The sequence below is a fragment of the Schistocerca americana genome, chromosome 6, assembly GCF_021461395.2.
Source record: "Schistocerca americana isolate TAMUIC-IGC-003095 chromosome 6, iqSchAmer2.1, whole genome shotgun sequence".
NCBI lineage: Eukaryota > Metazoa > Arthropoda > Insecta > Orthoptera > Acrididae > Schistocerca > Schistocerca americana.
Genome location: NC_060124.1, coordinates 583311420 through 583329620, shown reverse-complemented (window position 1 = coordinate 583329620; position 18201 = coordinate 583311420). Strand labels below are relative to the sequence as shown.

At 41.2% G+C, this 18201-nt stretch overlaps 1 protein-coding gene across 9 annotated transcripts in view; it reads left to right on the top strand.

Annotated features, from left to right (window-relative positions):
* Nucleotides 1-18201, top strand: part of LOC124619308 (gastrula zinc finger protein XlCGF17.1-like) — a 176826-nt gene that overhangs the window by 71090 nt on the left and 87535 nt on the right. For 8 of the 9 annotated variants that reach the window (XM_047145616.1, XM_047145608.1, XM_047145609.1 and 5 more), the window contains 2 exons: nucleotides 743-814; nucleotides 12901-12981. In XM_047145616.1, the coding sequence (XP_047001572.1) occupies nucleotides 743-814; nucleotides 12901-12981 (153 nt within the window). The remainder of the gene's footprint in view (nucleotides 1-742; nucleotides 815-12900; nucleotides 12982-18201) is intronic. The other variant, XM_047145614.1, reaches the window with a different exon arrangement.

Here is an 18201-nt window from a genome sequence, read left to right as displayed (position 1 = left end):
GTTATTTGATTATTTACTATTGATACAAGCTTCTTGTTAAACGTTTGGATATAAACTTCTGTCAGTTGGTAGAACTCTTTTTTTATGCAGCAACTGACATTTATAAATTACCTTTTATATATTCTCATCTCCATCACACATGTGGGAGTTGTTGAAGTGGGATCAAATAGAATGACATGCACCGGGCAACTGAACAACTCCAGACTTGTCTTCGTGGCTAGTAATACCATACAGTAATTCCATTATAAATGGTAATGAAACCCTACTAAATGTCTCCAACTATGTACATTCGATACATTATATTTTTAGTGTGATTAAGCTGCCAGTTCATGCACCAAATGTCAGTCCTGTGCAGGTCTGTTGTGTTTTGCTGCCATTTTCTGGTGTTGCAACCTGTGCACATAATACCATAATTGGGGAATGGACTCCTGGAGATTCCCACAATATCCACCAAGGTTAATGAATTTCTGTTGTGTAAGTGTGCTTCATACTCATTATGTCAAAGAAGTCATTATTTTCCTTTCCTGTACAATTTGCAGAATTTTTAATAGCGGTTCCACTTTCTCCAAATCACATCATAAAATAGGACCCTTTTTCTCTTTTATAAAGCCTTTTCAGTTTCCCCATTTTGTATCTAAAGTGAATCTTTAATGATTTACAATTCTTGTCTGGTTTTTGTACTGCTTGTTCAATTAACAGCTGCTCTTTTCACCTCTAAACTGTCACTTCTCTTCTGTTACAGCCCTTTGAATTTGTGTGTGTGAAGGAGGAGCAACCTGAAGAAGATTACGAAGTCAAACCAGTTGCATCTGAGGTGAGTTATACACACGTATGTCAGTTTGTATAATATATGTATTTAAAATGGCAACTCGTGTAAGTATATACAAGATATTTCTATTTTCAAACGCATTGCAGCCTGTTGGCCTGTTCTTGAATGTAACTGGTATTACAGTAGCACCACATTTTTGTCACTTCAGAATGATTCGCTCTTAGAACACTCTCATTGTGTAGACTAAAAGGCAGGGCTGTTGGCATATTTTTGCATATTTGCACTTCCTTCTTTAGGAATTGTCTTCTGCATTAGTGCCCATAAAGTAAATAAAGCATTCTGTTCTCCAAATATGAAGTGTAAGAATAGCGTGTGTGAAGTAGATAACACATCATGCAGAGGCCCCCTAAGGATCTTGTCGTTTTCACACTCTCCCAATAAATTTTCTCCTTAATGCTTTATGCTGTTGCCAATAAAAATCAGTTTCAGCTGAACTGTCATTTGCACTGTGACAGGAAGGTGGTAGCTGCAGAGAAACCACCGTGAAACGTGAACAGTTCTTGGTTTTCAGGATATGCTAGAGATCTTTTGGGTGATGTAGGCTCTGTAGGTGGTTTGGGAGACACGTGAATTATGGGGAGGCTGCAGCCATAGCAGCGGTGGATGTAAACACAGTCATTTATTTAATAATTCAGCGTTACTCCACCATGAACGTAAATGTCTTTTAATTTATATGTTTGTAGGTTTCCATGGCGAAATGTCATTTTGAATGAAATGGGTATTAGGCCGTGTCATTGTAAAATGCAAATGCAACTAAAATGCCAAGGTTTCAGCTGGCTTTCTGTAATCCTCTTCAGAGCAGTTAATTACTGGATACTAGTGAATGTCTTCCCCTATATACTATCTATTTTGGTTATCTGGTAGCCATCAGTATCACATATCTGGGATGTCACTGGACAGTTTGAAGAGAGATTGTTAAGGAGGGGGACAGCTGTATGATAGGCTATAGCAAATCAGGGTAATGTTCTCCCACAGGAATCATTAAGGTTGCATGGCATTTCCCTCATGGCCACTGTTTTCACTACTAAATCCAGATTGTGTGGTGGTGCTGGCTGGTGAACACAAATGGCCCGCTGGGCTGGAATTACTGGCAGCGAGACCATAACTATCCTCTGTATTAGAGTGTTTGATTATATCAGTAGCCTCCCTATATTTTTTGCTGCTGCATGCACAGCTGCCAAGAAAGTCTTTAACTTTTCCATCCAGCTATTACAGGCATTGTAGTGCATTTTCTTCTTCACATAATATTCTGGCACTGAGCGGCATGCATAGTGATGGTCTGAGTGCAGAGAGGTGAGCTGCTTACGCAATATAATGTAGATCTGGCACACTGCTAACCAGCAGTGGCACAGTGTCTGCACGTGGCTCAGCTGTGGCATGGCATGGGCTGCAAGTGGCTCAGCCGTGGCATGGCATGGGCTGCAAGTGATGTTGGCCAGCATGCGGTGCTGCCCAGCTCTAGACTCTGAACTGCTGGTTGGACTCCAGTGGTGTTAAGTGATCCTGTGGAGATGGTGGCAGCATGCTGGCTGCCAGCATTGGGGCGGTATGGCAGAGATCCATAGGTATCGACCCAACAGCAGCAGAGTTCACAGCAGTTACTCAGTACAACTCGTAGTGGTGGCTGACAGGCTGCAGGCAATGTGCGTAGTCCAGTGGCCTCTCGCCACGGACCTCTCAGATGCCATGAATCTACTTCCTCTGTCAGTCACTTTCCAACTACTCTCTTTTGCCCATAATATGCTTTTTCCCTCTGTATCCTGATAGACTACTTCCTGGACTACCATGCTGCTCATAATATACAAAAAAGTCTTTGTACAACTTTCTCATTGTGTTCTCCCTTTATAATAAGTTTCTACAGACATCGTTGGTGGATTTACTGCTGTTATGTCCAGTGTGTTCCTGAAAACGGAGTGGTTTAATTAATGGTGTCAGGGCCAGTAACTCTCGTCGCACCTGTGCGGTGCCTCCCCATATGGCTGCTTTGTATCAGTATTATGGAAAGAATAGTTGCTACTCACCATATAACAGAGACGCTAAGTCACAGGTACGCACAACAAAAAGACTGTCAGCAAGTGAGCATTCGACCAACAAGGCCTTTGTCGGAAATAGACAACATAAACATATACACTCACGCAAATGCAACTCTTGCACGCATGACCACAGACACTAAAGCAGGGGTACTAAATACAGTTTTCTGAAATTCCTTCCGCAAAGAAGATGAAGCGAATATTCCAGAATTCGCATCAAGAACAACTGCAAGTATGAATAACTTAAAAGTAGACATCCTTGTTCTAGTGAAGCAGCTTAAATGACTTAATAAAGGCAAGGCCTCCGATCCAGATTGTATACCAGTCAGATTCCTTTCAGTGCATGCTGATACAATAGCTCCGTACTTAACAGTTACATGCAACTGCTCGCTCATCAAAAGAAAGATTGGAAAATTGTACACGTCTCACCACAACCAAAGTAAGAAAATATGACTCATTTATTACAGACGGATATCATTAATGTCGATTTGCTGTAGGATTTTGGAACATATATTGTGCTCAAACATTTTGAACTACCTCAAAGAAAATAGTTTATTGACAAACTGCGAACATGGATTCACAAAATATCATTCTTATGAAACACAGGTAGCTTTTTATTCTCATGAAGTAATGAGCACTATCGGCAGGGGATGTCAAATTGATTCCATATTTTTTTGATTTCCAGAAACCTTTTGACAGCATTCATCACAAGCGACTGCTAATCAAATTGTATGCCTATGGAGTGGTGTCTTAGTTGTGCGACTGGATTCATCATTTCCTGTCAGAAATCTCACAATTGATAGTAACTGATAAAGTTATAGAGTAAAACAGATGTAAAATCTGGCATTCTCCAAGGAAGAGGTACAGGCGCTCTGTTGTTATTCCTGATCTACATAAACAATTTAGGAGACAACCTGAACAGCCCACTAAGATTGTTTGCCAATGAGCTGTCATTGACTGTCTTGTAAATTCATCAGATGATCAAAGCAATTGCAAAGTGGTTTACACAAGACGTCTGTATGGTGCAAAAAGTGGCAGTTGACTCTAAGCAATGAAAGCATTAGTAATAAGACAAATCTGCGAAGTTTGGATTTGCGATAAATCTCACAAATCTAAAGGCTATCAATTCAACTAAATACTTAGTGACTACAATTATGAATAACTTCAAGTTGGACGTTCATCAAAATAATGTTGCGTAGAAAGTGAACCAGAAATTGTGAGTAATTGGCAGAAAACTTAGAAAATGCAACAAGTTTACTAAAGAGACTTCTTACTCTATGCCTGCCTGCCCTCTTCTGGAGTTTTGCTGTGCAGTGTCAGATCCACATGGGTTAGGACTGACAGAGAACATCAAAAAGTCCAAAGAGGGGCAGCTTGTTTTGTGTTGTTATGAAATGGGAGAAAAGTGTCATGGATATTATATGTGAAATTGGGTGGCAAGTCATTAAAACAAAGCCATTTTTCACCGCAACAGGATATTCTCATGAAATTTCAATCACCAACTTTCTCTAAACAGTGTGAAAATATTTTGTTGGTGCCCACTTAAATAGGGAGAAATGATCCTCTAAATAAAATAAGAGAAATCAGAGCTTGCACAGGAAGATTTGTTTGTTCATTTTCCAGTATGCTGTTAGAGAGTGGAACAGTAGAGAAATAGCTTGAATTTGGTTTGATGAACCCTCTGCGAGGCACTTAATTGTAAACTGCATAGTAATCATGTAGATGTAGATAGATATAGTCTCCCAGCCATCTCAATTCTGACAGCAAATGCAAAAAGTGAAAGCAAGATGGCCCCACAATGGGCACCCAAATGCAGCACGATTTGGGAGACAGGTGCGAAGTGTGGGGAGCTGCAGTCACACCAGTGGTGGACATAAACACAGTTCTTTATTTAATCATTCAACTTGACTCCACCATGAACATAAAAAGTCTGGATAGTATAGTGTGTTTCATTCTTCTCGTAATATTCTGGCACTGGGTGGCAGGCATAGTAGTGGCTTGAGTGCAGGGAGGTGAGCTGCTGACACAGTGAAATGTAGAGCTGGCACACTGATGCAGCTGCTGTGGTGTGGAGAGTCTCCACATGGCTTGGCTGCAATGCGACAGAATGCAGAATGATAAGGGCTCTGTAGAGGAACAACAGATTTTGTTGGACTGTTAGTTGAGATAAACAGCAACACTCGTTCATGTTGGTAGTACCTTCACAGTTGACTATTTGGATAATTAATCAATCCCATAAAAAAAAGCATTTTTTTCAAAGTGTGTCTTTCACTCTGCAGTAAAGTGAGTGCTTTTATGAAATTTCCTGGCTGGTTAAAACTGTGTGCTCGACTGGGACTCTAGCTCAGAATCAAGAGTCTTGCCATTAGCTGGCAGTGCTCTTACCACTTAGCCGTCCAGGCATGTTCTGACTACAAGACACACAGATAACAACAAACCCAATGCTTTTTTTCTTCAAGAATACTGGTACAGCCACGGAGTGGCTGCTATACTTGTCCAAGACACATTGCCAGAATGTAAATATATGACTGAGGGCGAAACTGCCCGAGCTCGATTCCATAAGCTGTCGTCTGGCCTGTAGAGTGAAATATTTAGAGGCTGTGAGCACATACGAGAACAGAGATGTCTGGTGCTGCTAGTTTATTGTGATTTCTGTGACGTGACATAAAGCTACACACCTGGATCTCGGGTATGGAACCTTACACATGTAGCTACACCCCTCTCCCCTTGGGGATGGAGGTTCACTGATACACTAGGCAAGGAGTGGATAGCCTCAATGTGGAGAGGTGGGCAAGGAGTGGATGACCTCAATGTGGAGACTGTGTTCATGTCCACGGAGACCTCGGAGGTGAGAGGGGAGAACTACTCTCTGTCAGCAGAGAGGAATAAGGATGAAAGTGGTCAGTGTGAAGAGTGCTCTGAAGCCCCACTGTGGGAGCGCGAAATGATGGGACCAGTGACAGGCATTCCAATCCAGAATCTGTGGTGACATAAGACAGTGGAGGAAGAGTGGAAGTGACTCCACTGCAAGCTGAGGCCACGCAAATGACATCGAACCAGTAATGGTAGTATCCACCAGCTGGAGGGGCACTGGGGCAGCTGCCAGAGGTTGTAATGTCACAGTCTCATCAGCGGCACTGATGCAGGCAAAAATTGAGGCTGGAATACTGGTGGATAGGTGACACCCAGCAACCTATCCACCGGTGAAGGTGGTGGTGCAGCCTAGCTGGACACATGGGTGCCCATCTGGACTTGGAGCTGATTTTGATGGTGCCAGACCTCCCAGTCACCAGTCCGGAGAGCATAGATGTGGCATCTGTTCTGACACACAGTGGTCGCTGGTAACCACGGAGGTGCTGATCAAAACCTTCCCTGGTAAGAAGTGTGGTACAGTGGAATACAACTGCAGGTGAGAACATGACAGAGGAGGTATAACAACATCCACAGTGGCCATCCATGGAGAAGCTTGGCAGGGTTACTGGAACCAATGCAAGTCATCCAGTAGGCTATAGGAAAAACAGTAATGCCTCCTTGGTGGGGAATCCCTGCAGATATTTTTTCTTCTGGGCCTTAAAGGTGTGAACCATGCACTTGACCTCACCATTAGATTTGGAGTGAAAGTGAGGAGAGCGAACATGCCGAATGCTTGACTGCACACAGAAATCACAAATTGCCTGGTACAAGAACTGACATCCACTGTCAGAAACGGGAGTAGTCGAGAAACCTTCCACAGAAAATTTTTTTTGAAAGGGTTTGAATATCAAGTTCTGTAGTGGTTTAGGAGCAGCAGACTCTGTATGGAAAACTTGTCAATGACAGTCAGCCAAGACACATTCAGAAACAGACCTACAAAATCCACATGGATGCATTCTTAGGTCTAGGTTGCTTGAGGCCTTGGGGGGAAAACAAAGCCTTTGGACCCGCCTGTTGACTAGGGCACTGGGCACTTGCAGCAACCAAATGCTCCATCTCACAGTCAATGCAGGACCAGTACACATATCTGTAAGTCAAGGCTTTGTTGTGGGAAACACCCCAGTGACCCTCACACAACAGCTGTAAGACCTCCCACCGCAAACTCCCAGGAATGTCCACCATGGGAGCTGCGTCGTCCGTGGGGAGGTGGAGGAAGAGGACGCTGTCTAAGAACGAGAGACGATTATGCATGACAAAGTAGTTATAAAGTGGATTGGAAGTGCGGCCTGAAGGACAGCATGACCAACCCAGCTGGACAAGGTGGATGACCTACTTGAGGATGGGGTCGGATGCTGTGACCTGGTGACCCGGGTATCAGTGATAGGAAAGCTGTCTACTGCTTGGCGGAAGGCAACATTCAAATGAAAGCATAAGAGCTCCTCTCTATGAAACTTGGAGTCTGGACCAGTGAGAAGCCTGGATAAAGTGCCAGTATTGGCATGGCATGAGGTGGGACGAAAATGGATGTCATTGTGATATTTGGAAAGGAAGAATGCCCATCACAGTAACCTGTGGGTTTGGCTACCTTATCGGGGACCTGTACGGATGGGGTGAATAATGAAACTAATGGCTTGTGGTCAGTAACGAGTTAGAATTTGATGCAATACAAGAGGACATGAAATTCGGTGACCGCCAGAGCTGCCGCCTCAACCTGAGTGTGGACTTGTTCAGGACTGACAGTTTTGGATGCAAATTCCAGTGACTGCTCTGAGCCGTCTGCATTCCAATGGGCAAGAACTGCCCTCACGCCATAGTGCAAGACATCTGTAGCCAAAACCAGTGATTTGTTAGGATCAAAAGTAGCTATATATGGCACTGACCTGAGATAGTCCTTCAGCGTGGAAAAGGCCTGATTGCACACTGAAGATCGGAGAGAGGAAGCACCCTTGTGGAGAAGAAGGTAGAGAGTGTGCACAATGATGGATGCCCCAGGACGGAATTGGTCATAATAGGCAATTTTACCCAAGAAAGCCTGCAGTTCATACAGTGAAAAGGCTCACTAGTGTTTGAACACCTAGCCGTGGTCCAGGTACTCGAGAGGGTTTGAAAAGTTTAGACTTCTGTAGATCACAATGCAGACCCACAGCTCGAATTATTTCAAGAATGACTCGGAGATTGTGCAGATGTCACTTGTATTACATGCAGTAACATCGTCCAAGTAGGTGAAACAGTGCAGAATAGTGGACGTGACGTGCTCCTTATAGTGTAGAAAATTTGTAAGGGCACTTGCCATGCCAAACATTAACCTTTGGTACTGACACACACCATAAGGTGTGGTAAGAACCATGATATGCTTGCATTCGTCATCGAAGGTTAACTGATGGTACGGTGGAAAAGAACTGACACCTGGTAAGTGTGTGAACAGCTCTTCCGGATGTGGCAGTGGGTATGTGCCAACCAAAGACTGTGAATTCCTGGTGACTTTAAAATCACAGCAAAGTCAACGTTTACCAGAGGGATTTTATGATAGCCGGGGGTGCGCCCATTCACTAGAGCAAACTGAAACCACAGCCCCTAGAGATGCCAGTCCAGCTCCGTCTTGGATTTGGAACAGATTGCTGTGGAATCCACCAAGAACAAAGAGAAGTCTAGGATGAGCCGACTACATCGAGGTTATGTGGGCTTTAAAGCCTGTGGCACATACTAGGTCTTCTGTAAAAAATATCCTGAAATTCAGAGCACAGAGAATTCAGTGACTGATGAGGGACATTGGCAGATATCAGTTGTATGGAGTCCATGACTGAAAAGCCAAAGGCATGAGAGCCACCAAGCCAGAAAATGTTTACTGCACTAGCATCCTGAACAACAGTAAAGGTAGGCCGGGTTACTGATGTATAGGTAACGTCAGCTGTGAATTGACCAAGCAAGGGGATTTGCTGTTTACCTTATCCCCCTAGGTGCCTGTTTACTGATAGACAACAAAGGAGAGCTGAAATATAAATATGTTTGGGCATTAAACAGGAAAACTGACACACTGGTGTCCACTTGCAGGTGCAACAACATTTGAAGCAGAGCTTTCATGTCACAACACAATGAGAAAAGCTGCAGAATGAGAAAAACTGCAGAATGAAACACAAAAAATGACCCTACTCATTGCCAGTCTCATTTCACTGCAAGAACACACAGATAATAACAAACACAACACTTTATTACTCCAAGAATATTTGTCATATACTGGCTGATCTACTGGCCTGAGAGACAGAGGTTGGATGTAAACATATGACTGAGGTTAAGACTAGTTGGGCTCGACTCTATAAGCTGTCAGCTGGCAGTAGAGTGCACTATGGAGAGGCTGGGTGCGCATCCAAGACTGGAGATCTCTGCCAGTGGTAGCGTCTTGCAAATTCCATGGCACACCATACAACTATGCACCTGGACCACGGGTGTGGATCATTTTGCAGGTCACTACGAGGCAGTTAATTAGATTAAACAAACATTGAGGGTGCAGTCACTGACCTGCCAATAAGTGAGTGGTGGGTAATACATAAGTAGGGATTCCATTCATTCTGATTTTTTTTTAGGACAGTCCTGATTTTTAACAAAATGTCTCAAAGTCCTCAAATCCTCTTTGGATTTTCATATTTCACAGTGTGACCTTTTTTTCCTTTCTAAATTAATCACCTACACAATGGTTTGTTCACCTGAAGTTTTGGAACATAGACATTAGACTTCATTTGTATGAAAAAACTAAACTGTATTTGAGATTCGTTATTGTATACTGATTCATTCAGAAACTTGATAATACGACAGTCTTCTTAACAATTGCATATTTTCTACCTGTGGCGTGTTTTTCTGTTGTATGATAGCTTAATGTTTTCGGTACTTGCAGCAGCAAGTGATTTTGATAACCTTTATCTAAATATTGTCTGTGTTAATAATTGGAAACACTCAAGTACAAACTAAAGATTAAAATGTTGCAAGAATTGCCCTTTATTAAAAGACCGGGAGAGAATGCTGAGTGTACAGTTGGTGGTGCGAAATTTAGGATTTCGAATGGAGGACACACTGACATTGTTACTCACATGAAGTACAAAAAAACATAAAGCTGCTCTTCAAGTTGAATCTTAAAGATAAAAAATTGACAACTACGTATTGGTGAAGATAGTTTCAGACATGGATAAGCACCTTTCAGTGCAAGAAGCCACATTTGCATACTACATAGTGCTGCACACCGGGGTACGGCATATCTACAATGACAAAACTCCCTTGCTCCGTATGCTGAGGGTCTCACCAAGGCCTTCACAGACAGGCGCTATCCCCCAGACCTAGTTTGCAAACAGATCTCCTGTGCCACTTCTCCTCACAACTCCAAACCTCCCACCACCCCCAAAAACCATCCATAAGGGAGTGTCCCCTTTGTCATCAGGTACCATCCTGGATTGGAACAACTCAACCAAATCCTTCACCAGAGCTTTGATTACCTATTGCTGTGCCTGAAACGGGGGACATCCTACCCGAGATCCTTTCCACCCCTCCTAAAGTGTTGTTCCGTTGCCCACCCAACCTCCACAACATCCTAGTCCATGCGAACGCCACTCCCAATCCCAACTCCCTTTCCAGTCCTGTCACAGGTTTATCCTATCTCATCAGGGACCGGCCCACTTGTGAAAGCGGCCATGTCGTTTACCAGCTATGCTGCAATCGTTGCACAGCTTTTTGTATTGGTACAACTACCAACCAGGTGTCCACCAGCATGAACCGCCACCACCCTGTGGCACAACATGCATCTGAACAGAACACACTTGATTTCAATGGCTGCTTCACACTGAGCCATCTGGAACCTTCCCTTCACTTCCCTTCACCACCAGCTTTTCTGAACTGCGCAGATGGGAGTTATCCTTACGACACATTCTCTGCTCTTGTAATGATCCTGGGCTCAACCTATAGTAACACACCATCCACCCAACAGTTTCCACCTTCTCTCTCCTATCATCTCCTCCCCATTCTCATCTCCCAACCTATTTATCTGCAGCCCTCTGCCAACGCATCTGCACACTTTCCCCATTCCTCTCCTTTTTTGTTCCTCCCCCCCCCCCCCCCCCCCCCACCTCCCTACCCCACAACCTCCTGATGCTGCACCTGTTGGTAGTCTAGTTCCTGCACACTCCATCGGACAGTGTTCCTCTCTCTCCCCACCCATATACTACCATCCCTTCCTGTTCCCCTTCCCCACTCCCTCTATATTGCTGCATGCATCCCAAGTGATGTTGCATTCCGGCCGGAATCCGGCTGGAGTTGGCAGTTGTGTGCGCATGAGAAGTGCTTGCTTGCTTGCTTTGTGTGTGTGTGTGTGTGTGTGTGTGTGTGTGTGTGTGTGTGTGTGTTTACTGATGAAGGCCGAAAGCTATATGTGAGTGTATTTTAATCATGCCTGTCTGGAGCTTGACATGTCCTCTTTATGGTAAGTAGCAATGTATCTTTTCCTTCATTATTGATATTCCTACCTGGAGTTTCCATTGTTTGATCAACTTAGTCTGATCATGTGCTCCCATGGAACAAAAATAAATAAATAAAAAAAAATTTTAATAAAATAAATAAAAGCTGAATTGATTAATTCATGGTGAAAGACAAGATTTGAATGTCCACAACATGGCTCAGAGAATAAACAGTTGCACTGCATAGTTGCAGAATCCAGTTATAAAACAGAGAATAAAAATATTGGTGTAGATTTTCAAAGAATGAATATTACAAATATAAGTATGTGCAATACAATTTTGATATTGATCAAAACATGTTTTACGTGGCTTTAGCACCATGGAAAATAAACAAAAATACCGAGTTGTCCCTAGCTGGTTTTGTTAAAATGCTTCAAAAATCTTCAGGACTGTTAAGAGAGATTATGATGGAGAGATCTTACAAGTAAATCATCGTTGCTTGAGCAGGTGGAGGAAAAACAATAAATAACCACAGTATTTGTTGTGCCTGATATTCACGCAGGGTGAACAAAAATGGGTGAAATAAAACTCTCAAACATAGTTCCCTTATGAAAATTTGTATCCATGCTACATTTCTTAACATGGTGATGTTCTTTTAATTTGTGCAGTTGATAGTATACATTGTGTCAGCTTACTCACAAAGAAATATTTATTTGTACTCATTTACACACTAAAGATATTGATTCTGCTGAACACTTGTGTTTCTTGCAAAATCTGTCTGATTACGGAGTGCTGAAATATAGCATTGAGAATGTACTACTACTACTACTACTACTACTACTACTACTACATCTTCATCTATTGTCAGATTAATGAGAAATTTGTCTTCAGATCTACCGGAATGGATTCCAAAATTTATTTACTTGCTGGGACAGTCTTATTGTTATTACTAAAGTGAAATTTGGAAATAGCATAGTCATTTTCTCAGATATTTTCCCACATTGTGAAGAGATTCACACAACAAACAAATCTGATCCAAAGTACCAAAGAAAAGAAGGAAAAAAGAGTGAAATCACATCTGATTGTGTACAGAGTACAGTATACAGTATCTATGAAATACAAACACATTAGCTCACTATGACAGACAGTTCAGTTCAAAAGTGGATGAATGGAGATAAGGCAAGCAGATTCCTGGCAATAATGTAACCCGTCAACCATGATTATCAGCAACAATTTCCAGTTATAAAAGGTACAGTTCCATCAGTTAAAAATGTTTGTCAGTTTTTACTTTCATTATTTTGCTATTGCTGCAAGTTCATACAACTTTTTTATATTTAAAAAATATGAAAATAACATTAGAATTTTAAACTTCAGATGAAATTGCTAGTCATATTAATTCTGATAGAATTAATAGTTGCATTCTGTGTAACAATGCTTGCCAAATCAGAAACCTGTGGATTGTGTATATTGATCTTGATCCAGTGTTAATGGTTCTTTCTATTTATAGTGGACAACATTAATTTGTCAGTGCATTATTTTTTCTGATGACAAACAAATTACTAGTTGCTACTGCCATATATGTTTCTTTCATTTTTTTTATTTTTAGTATACTTAAATCAGTAGGAAAATTCAGCATTAATAAATCTGTCACAGTTTTAGATTTTCTTTAATTCACTATTTGTGCTTACAACAGGTTTGCTCAGTTGTTTTTCATGACAGCGAGGAACATAGCCAACAACACATTAAAGGTGAAGAAGAAGGAGAAGGAGAAGAAGTAAGTGATATTCCATTATCAAAAGTTAAAACAATTTTGTTTCATAGGAAAGTAAAGCAGTTGGTGTTTTAGCTTGTTGCAGCTGTTAGCTAAGAAGTCCAAAGCCAACTTGCGATCAAATAAATAATATTTTCAGAACATTAGGAAAGTCTTTCTTTTTAATGATTATATTATTGTCATGTTCTGTCAAGCACTGATGAGGAATTCAGTTAATTTTATAATATATTTTATAATGAGCAGACAAATAATTTCACTGGTACAGCACTTTTAAACAGTTGTACAGTAAGAAAGTGCAACAAAGGGACCACTGTTTACTTTTCCCCCCTTCCTATTCAAGATGTGTAATGTTTATCAGTTCCAGTGGCTCTGTAGATCTACATTTGATCTAGCAGTATCAAATAAATTTGACTTGTTGCCTGAAGAAGGAGAAGAGCATCATCCAGCTGTAGGTCACAGTAGGGTGCAGCAGACTTCTATCGAAGAAACTTGTGAAGGTCTGTACCGGAAGAGAGTAGGAAGAGAGTCTTGCTGCTAGGTAGGAGCCATGAGAAGAGTGTAGGCCATATGATACAGGACAAATTAGGAACATAGTACCAGAGCACAAGTATTGTAAAGCCAAGTGCCAAGTGCTAAGCCTTAGACGGTTGACAGAGGACAGAGGCAATTTGTACAAAGATTTTGGCAACGAAGATCAGGTTATTGTAGTAGGTGGAACAGGGAGCAGCCTGGCTAGGAACACTAATTACAGCATAAGGGGTGACCTGGATGAAATAGGAGTAGCAACTATACGTGCAAATGTGATTTTTGTGGAGGTGTACAGTGCCATGACCAGCCCTGGGTTAACACCACTGTGAGCCATGTGAACACTGAGTTGAGCAGCCTGCTGTGACTGAAGTTAAATCTCATTTGAATGCAGTGCCTGTTGCTACATTTGGGAGATGGGGATGTACTAGACATGTCCTACACATGAATAAGAGAGGGAAATATAGTAACAATATTTTGAAAAGGATTGTTGCTATTCTGACAGTGTTTTTGTTGTGCCTGTCTGCGACAGCATTTCTGCTATATGATGAGTAGCGATGATCCTTTTCATAATATTGTTACATTCCATCCTGGATTTTCCATTGACAGAGGGAAAGATAGGTTGTCTGAGCTTCTTGCTAATAATATACATGGGGGCTAGCATCACACATAGCAATATCCCTGTGGTTACTGGTGTCAGAGGGGCACGTTTATGTGAGGAAGAGCCCCAAAAATTCTTAAAAGTGTACAGATAAGGAAGGTTGGCCTATTTCATCAAAATATTAGAGAATTGAGTAAGAAGGTAGAAGAGCTTCTCTGTTTGAAAAATTTTGAGCGCTCTGGAAAGATAAGTGTCCTGTGCCTGTCTGAGCACCACATAACCACAGGGTTAGATAAGTTACATATAAAAAATTACACTATAGTAGCTTACTCGTGCAGAACTAATATGGGAAAAGGAGGAGTTGTTACATGTATTAAGACAGAACACAAGTTCAAAAACGAGACAAGTAGTTTTTATATATATATATATATATATATATATATATATATATATATATATATATATATATATATATATAAAAAATTATTAATGGAAAATCTCATATAAGATGTGAAACAAATACTAACAAAGAGATAGAGGGCTGGCCAGTACTTACCTCAGCTCAGTACAGCCGATAGATACACATAAAACAGAACTGAAAATTTATATTCCTAGCTTTCGGAACTTTGTTCCTTCATCAGGGAGGAGAGAGGGGAAAAAAGGGAAGAAGGGAAAGTGGATTCAGTTACTCACAACCCAGGTTATGAAGCAACAGGGAAAGGTAAACAGGGAGGGCGGCAAGGATGGAGGCATGGTTGTCAGAGGGAAGCCAAAGATATTCTACTGTAAGTACTGTGCCAGCTTCAACCAAAGAGGATGCATACAGAAGTAAAGAGGTATATAGTATAAAGATAAACACAACTACGTAGGATGAAAAGATGCGTGAATGGCTAAAGAGGAAAGGGAAAGAGGAGAAGACTGAAGAGTGAATGGGAGTGAAGTTGTTTAACGTAGGTTCAGTCCAGGGGGATGGCGGGATGAAAGGATGTGTTGGAGTGCAAGTTCCCATCTCCGCAGTTCAGAGGGACTGGTGTTGGGTGGGAGAAGCCAAATGGCACATACGGTGTAGCAGGTTCCTAGGTCCCTAGAATTATGCTGGAGGGCATGCTCCGCTACTGGGTATTGGGCATCTCCTAGGCGGACAGTTCGTCTGTGTCCGTTCATGCGCTCAGCCAGTTTGGTTGTTGTCATGCCGATGTAAAAGGCTGTGCAGTGCAGGCATGTCAGTTGATAAATGACATGTGTAGTTTCACACGTAGCCCTGCCTTGAATTGTGTATGTTTTACCAGTAGCGGGGCTGGAGTAGGTGGTTGTGGGCGGATGCATGGGGCAGGTTTTGCAGCGGGGTCGGTTACAGGGGTAGGAACCGCTGGGTAGAGAAGGTAGTCTGGGAATATTGTAGGGTTTAACAAGGATGTTACGGAGGTTAGGGGGGCGACGAAAGGCAACTCTGGGTGGTGTGGGGAGAATTTTGTCAAGGGATGATCTCATTTCAGGGGTTGACTTGAGAAAGTCATATCCCTGGCGGAGTAATTTGTTGATGTTTTCGAGGCCAGGATAATATTGGGTGACAAGGGGGATACTTCTGTGTGGTCTGGGGGTAAGAACATTATTGTTGGATGGGGAGGAATGTATTGCTCGGGAAATCTGTTTGTGGACAAGGTCTGCAGGATAGTTGCGGGAGAGGAAAGCACTGGTCAGGTTATTGGTGTAGTTGTTGAGGGATTCGTCACTGGAGCAGATACGTTTGCCACGAATACCTAGGCTGTAGGGAAGGGAGCGTTTGATGTGGAAAGGATGGCAGCTATCAAAGTGAAGGTACTGTTGTTTGTTTGTGGGTTTGATATGGACATAGGTGTGGATGTGAGCTTCAACAAGATGAAGGTCAACATCCAGGAAGGTGGCTTGGGTTTTGGAGAAGGACCAGGTGAAATTCAGATTCGATATATGAAATGTGTGCTTGTGAATTAGTACTGAAAAATAGTTCACTTTTAATTGCAACTGTATGTAGATCACCATTGGGAAATTATGAACTGTTTACGAACAATCCGGGTTCCTTACTGTCAGACAGCAGCAAGCAGTTAATAGTCTATGGTGACTGCAGTGTAGATTTTCCAACGGATTCTGATAGGAAAAATGATCTGGAAACCTTATTTGTGTCCTACATAGGACACTAATTGATAATGTTTTCTTTGGTGAAGCACAAAATAAGAAAATAGCTGTTTACCCAGTAACAAAAAACTCTCTTTGATCATGATATACAGTGAGCTAATATAGTGCCTTAAAAGATGAATACTCCTCAGTGGAAATCAGAATAATTAATGACTCCAGGACCAATGTTTTTAGGAATAATTTCCAGTAGATGACCTGGGAAGAAATTTATAATGAACCAAATACTGAAATAAAATTTAATCTAGTCTGTGATAAATTCACATCATTATTTCAAAATAGCTTTCTGCATAATCTAATCAGAAAGACACTAAACAGTCATTTGAAAAAACCATGGATCACTTAGAGGGATTATAGTATATTGTGAAAGGAAAAGGGAAATGTATCTTTTAGCAAGAACAAGTAGGGGTCCTACAGTAGTTGCGCATCTCAAAAACTATTAAAAATTACTAAGAAAAGTTATTAAAAAATTCACATAATGCCAAAAATCAGTACTTCCGGCAACAGACTTAAGGCTATATGGAATTTAGTAAAACGAGACACAGGATAACTGGGCACGGAACATGATAACATCACTATTGAACTGAATGAAAGCATTGTAAAGGATGAGTCATAGGTAGCAAATGTATTTAATAATCATTTCTGAAATATGGCAGAAAACATAGGGATAACAGTTCAAGAGAAGAATCACAGTAGTATGTTGAAAATATAAATCTCATAAAATTCAATCATATGAATATATCACAAACTTCTCCATCTGCAGTTAAGAAAATTATACATTCTCCCAAAAATATAAGCCCATCTGGTTTTGATAGTGTTTCCAATAGAGTAATAAAGATTTGTTCACATGTAATAAGCCCAGTCTTATCTGAAATATGTAATACTTCACTAACTCAAGGCATTTTCTTAGAGAGACTGAAATATGCTGTTGTTAAACATCACTACCTACTTGTTTCACTCCTGACATCATTTTCCAAAATATTTGTAGCAACAATAATATCGTCAGCAAATCACAGTTTGGGTTTCGGAAGAGTTGCTCTACTGAGAATGCCATGTATATGTTCAATCACCAAGCCTACAGGCATTAAATAATAAAATAGCACCAACAGGTATTTTCTGCGACCTAGTCAAGGCATTTGATTGTGTGAATTACAGTATTTTCCCAGATCAGTTGAAGTTTGCCAACCAGTAGATAATGTCATATCTAATTAACAAAATACAGAAAGCTGCACATAGTAATTCAGCCAATATAGTTTGGGGACATAAATCAGACTGAGGAGAAATCACGTATGGGGTTCCCCAAGGCTCAATCATAGGTCCACTGTAGTTCCTCATAGATGTAAACTGTCTTCCATCTGACATACAAGAACCATAACTAGTTCTCAATGTTGTAATCAATCCAAGCATACACGTTGACCCAGAAGATATGGTAAACAAAGATAGTAAAAGTATTAGTGACTGGTTTTCTGTGAGTGGTCTCACCCTCAGTTTTAAAAAGACACAACATATTCAGTTCTGCACATCTACTGATGCTTCACCATGATAAGTGTAACACATGGTGAGGAAATAATAAATAGGGTAGAAACTTCATAATTCTTATGTATCCACATAGGTGAGAATTTAAATTGGAAAAAGCACATTTTGGAACTCCTAAAACTACTTAACTCAGCCACATATGCATTGAGAATCATTGCAGATCTTGGGAAGAGACAAATCAGGAAGTTGACATGTTTTGCATATTTTTATGAGTAACGTCATATGAAATAATGTTCTGGATAACTCATCTTTAAGAAAGAAAGTCTTCATTGCACAAAAATGTGCTGTAAGAATAATATGTGGCGCTCACCGATGTTCTTGTAGACATCTGTTTAAGGAGTTGGGCATTGTGACTATGGCTTCACAGTATATTAATTCCCTCAGGAAATTTG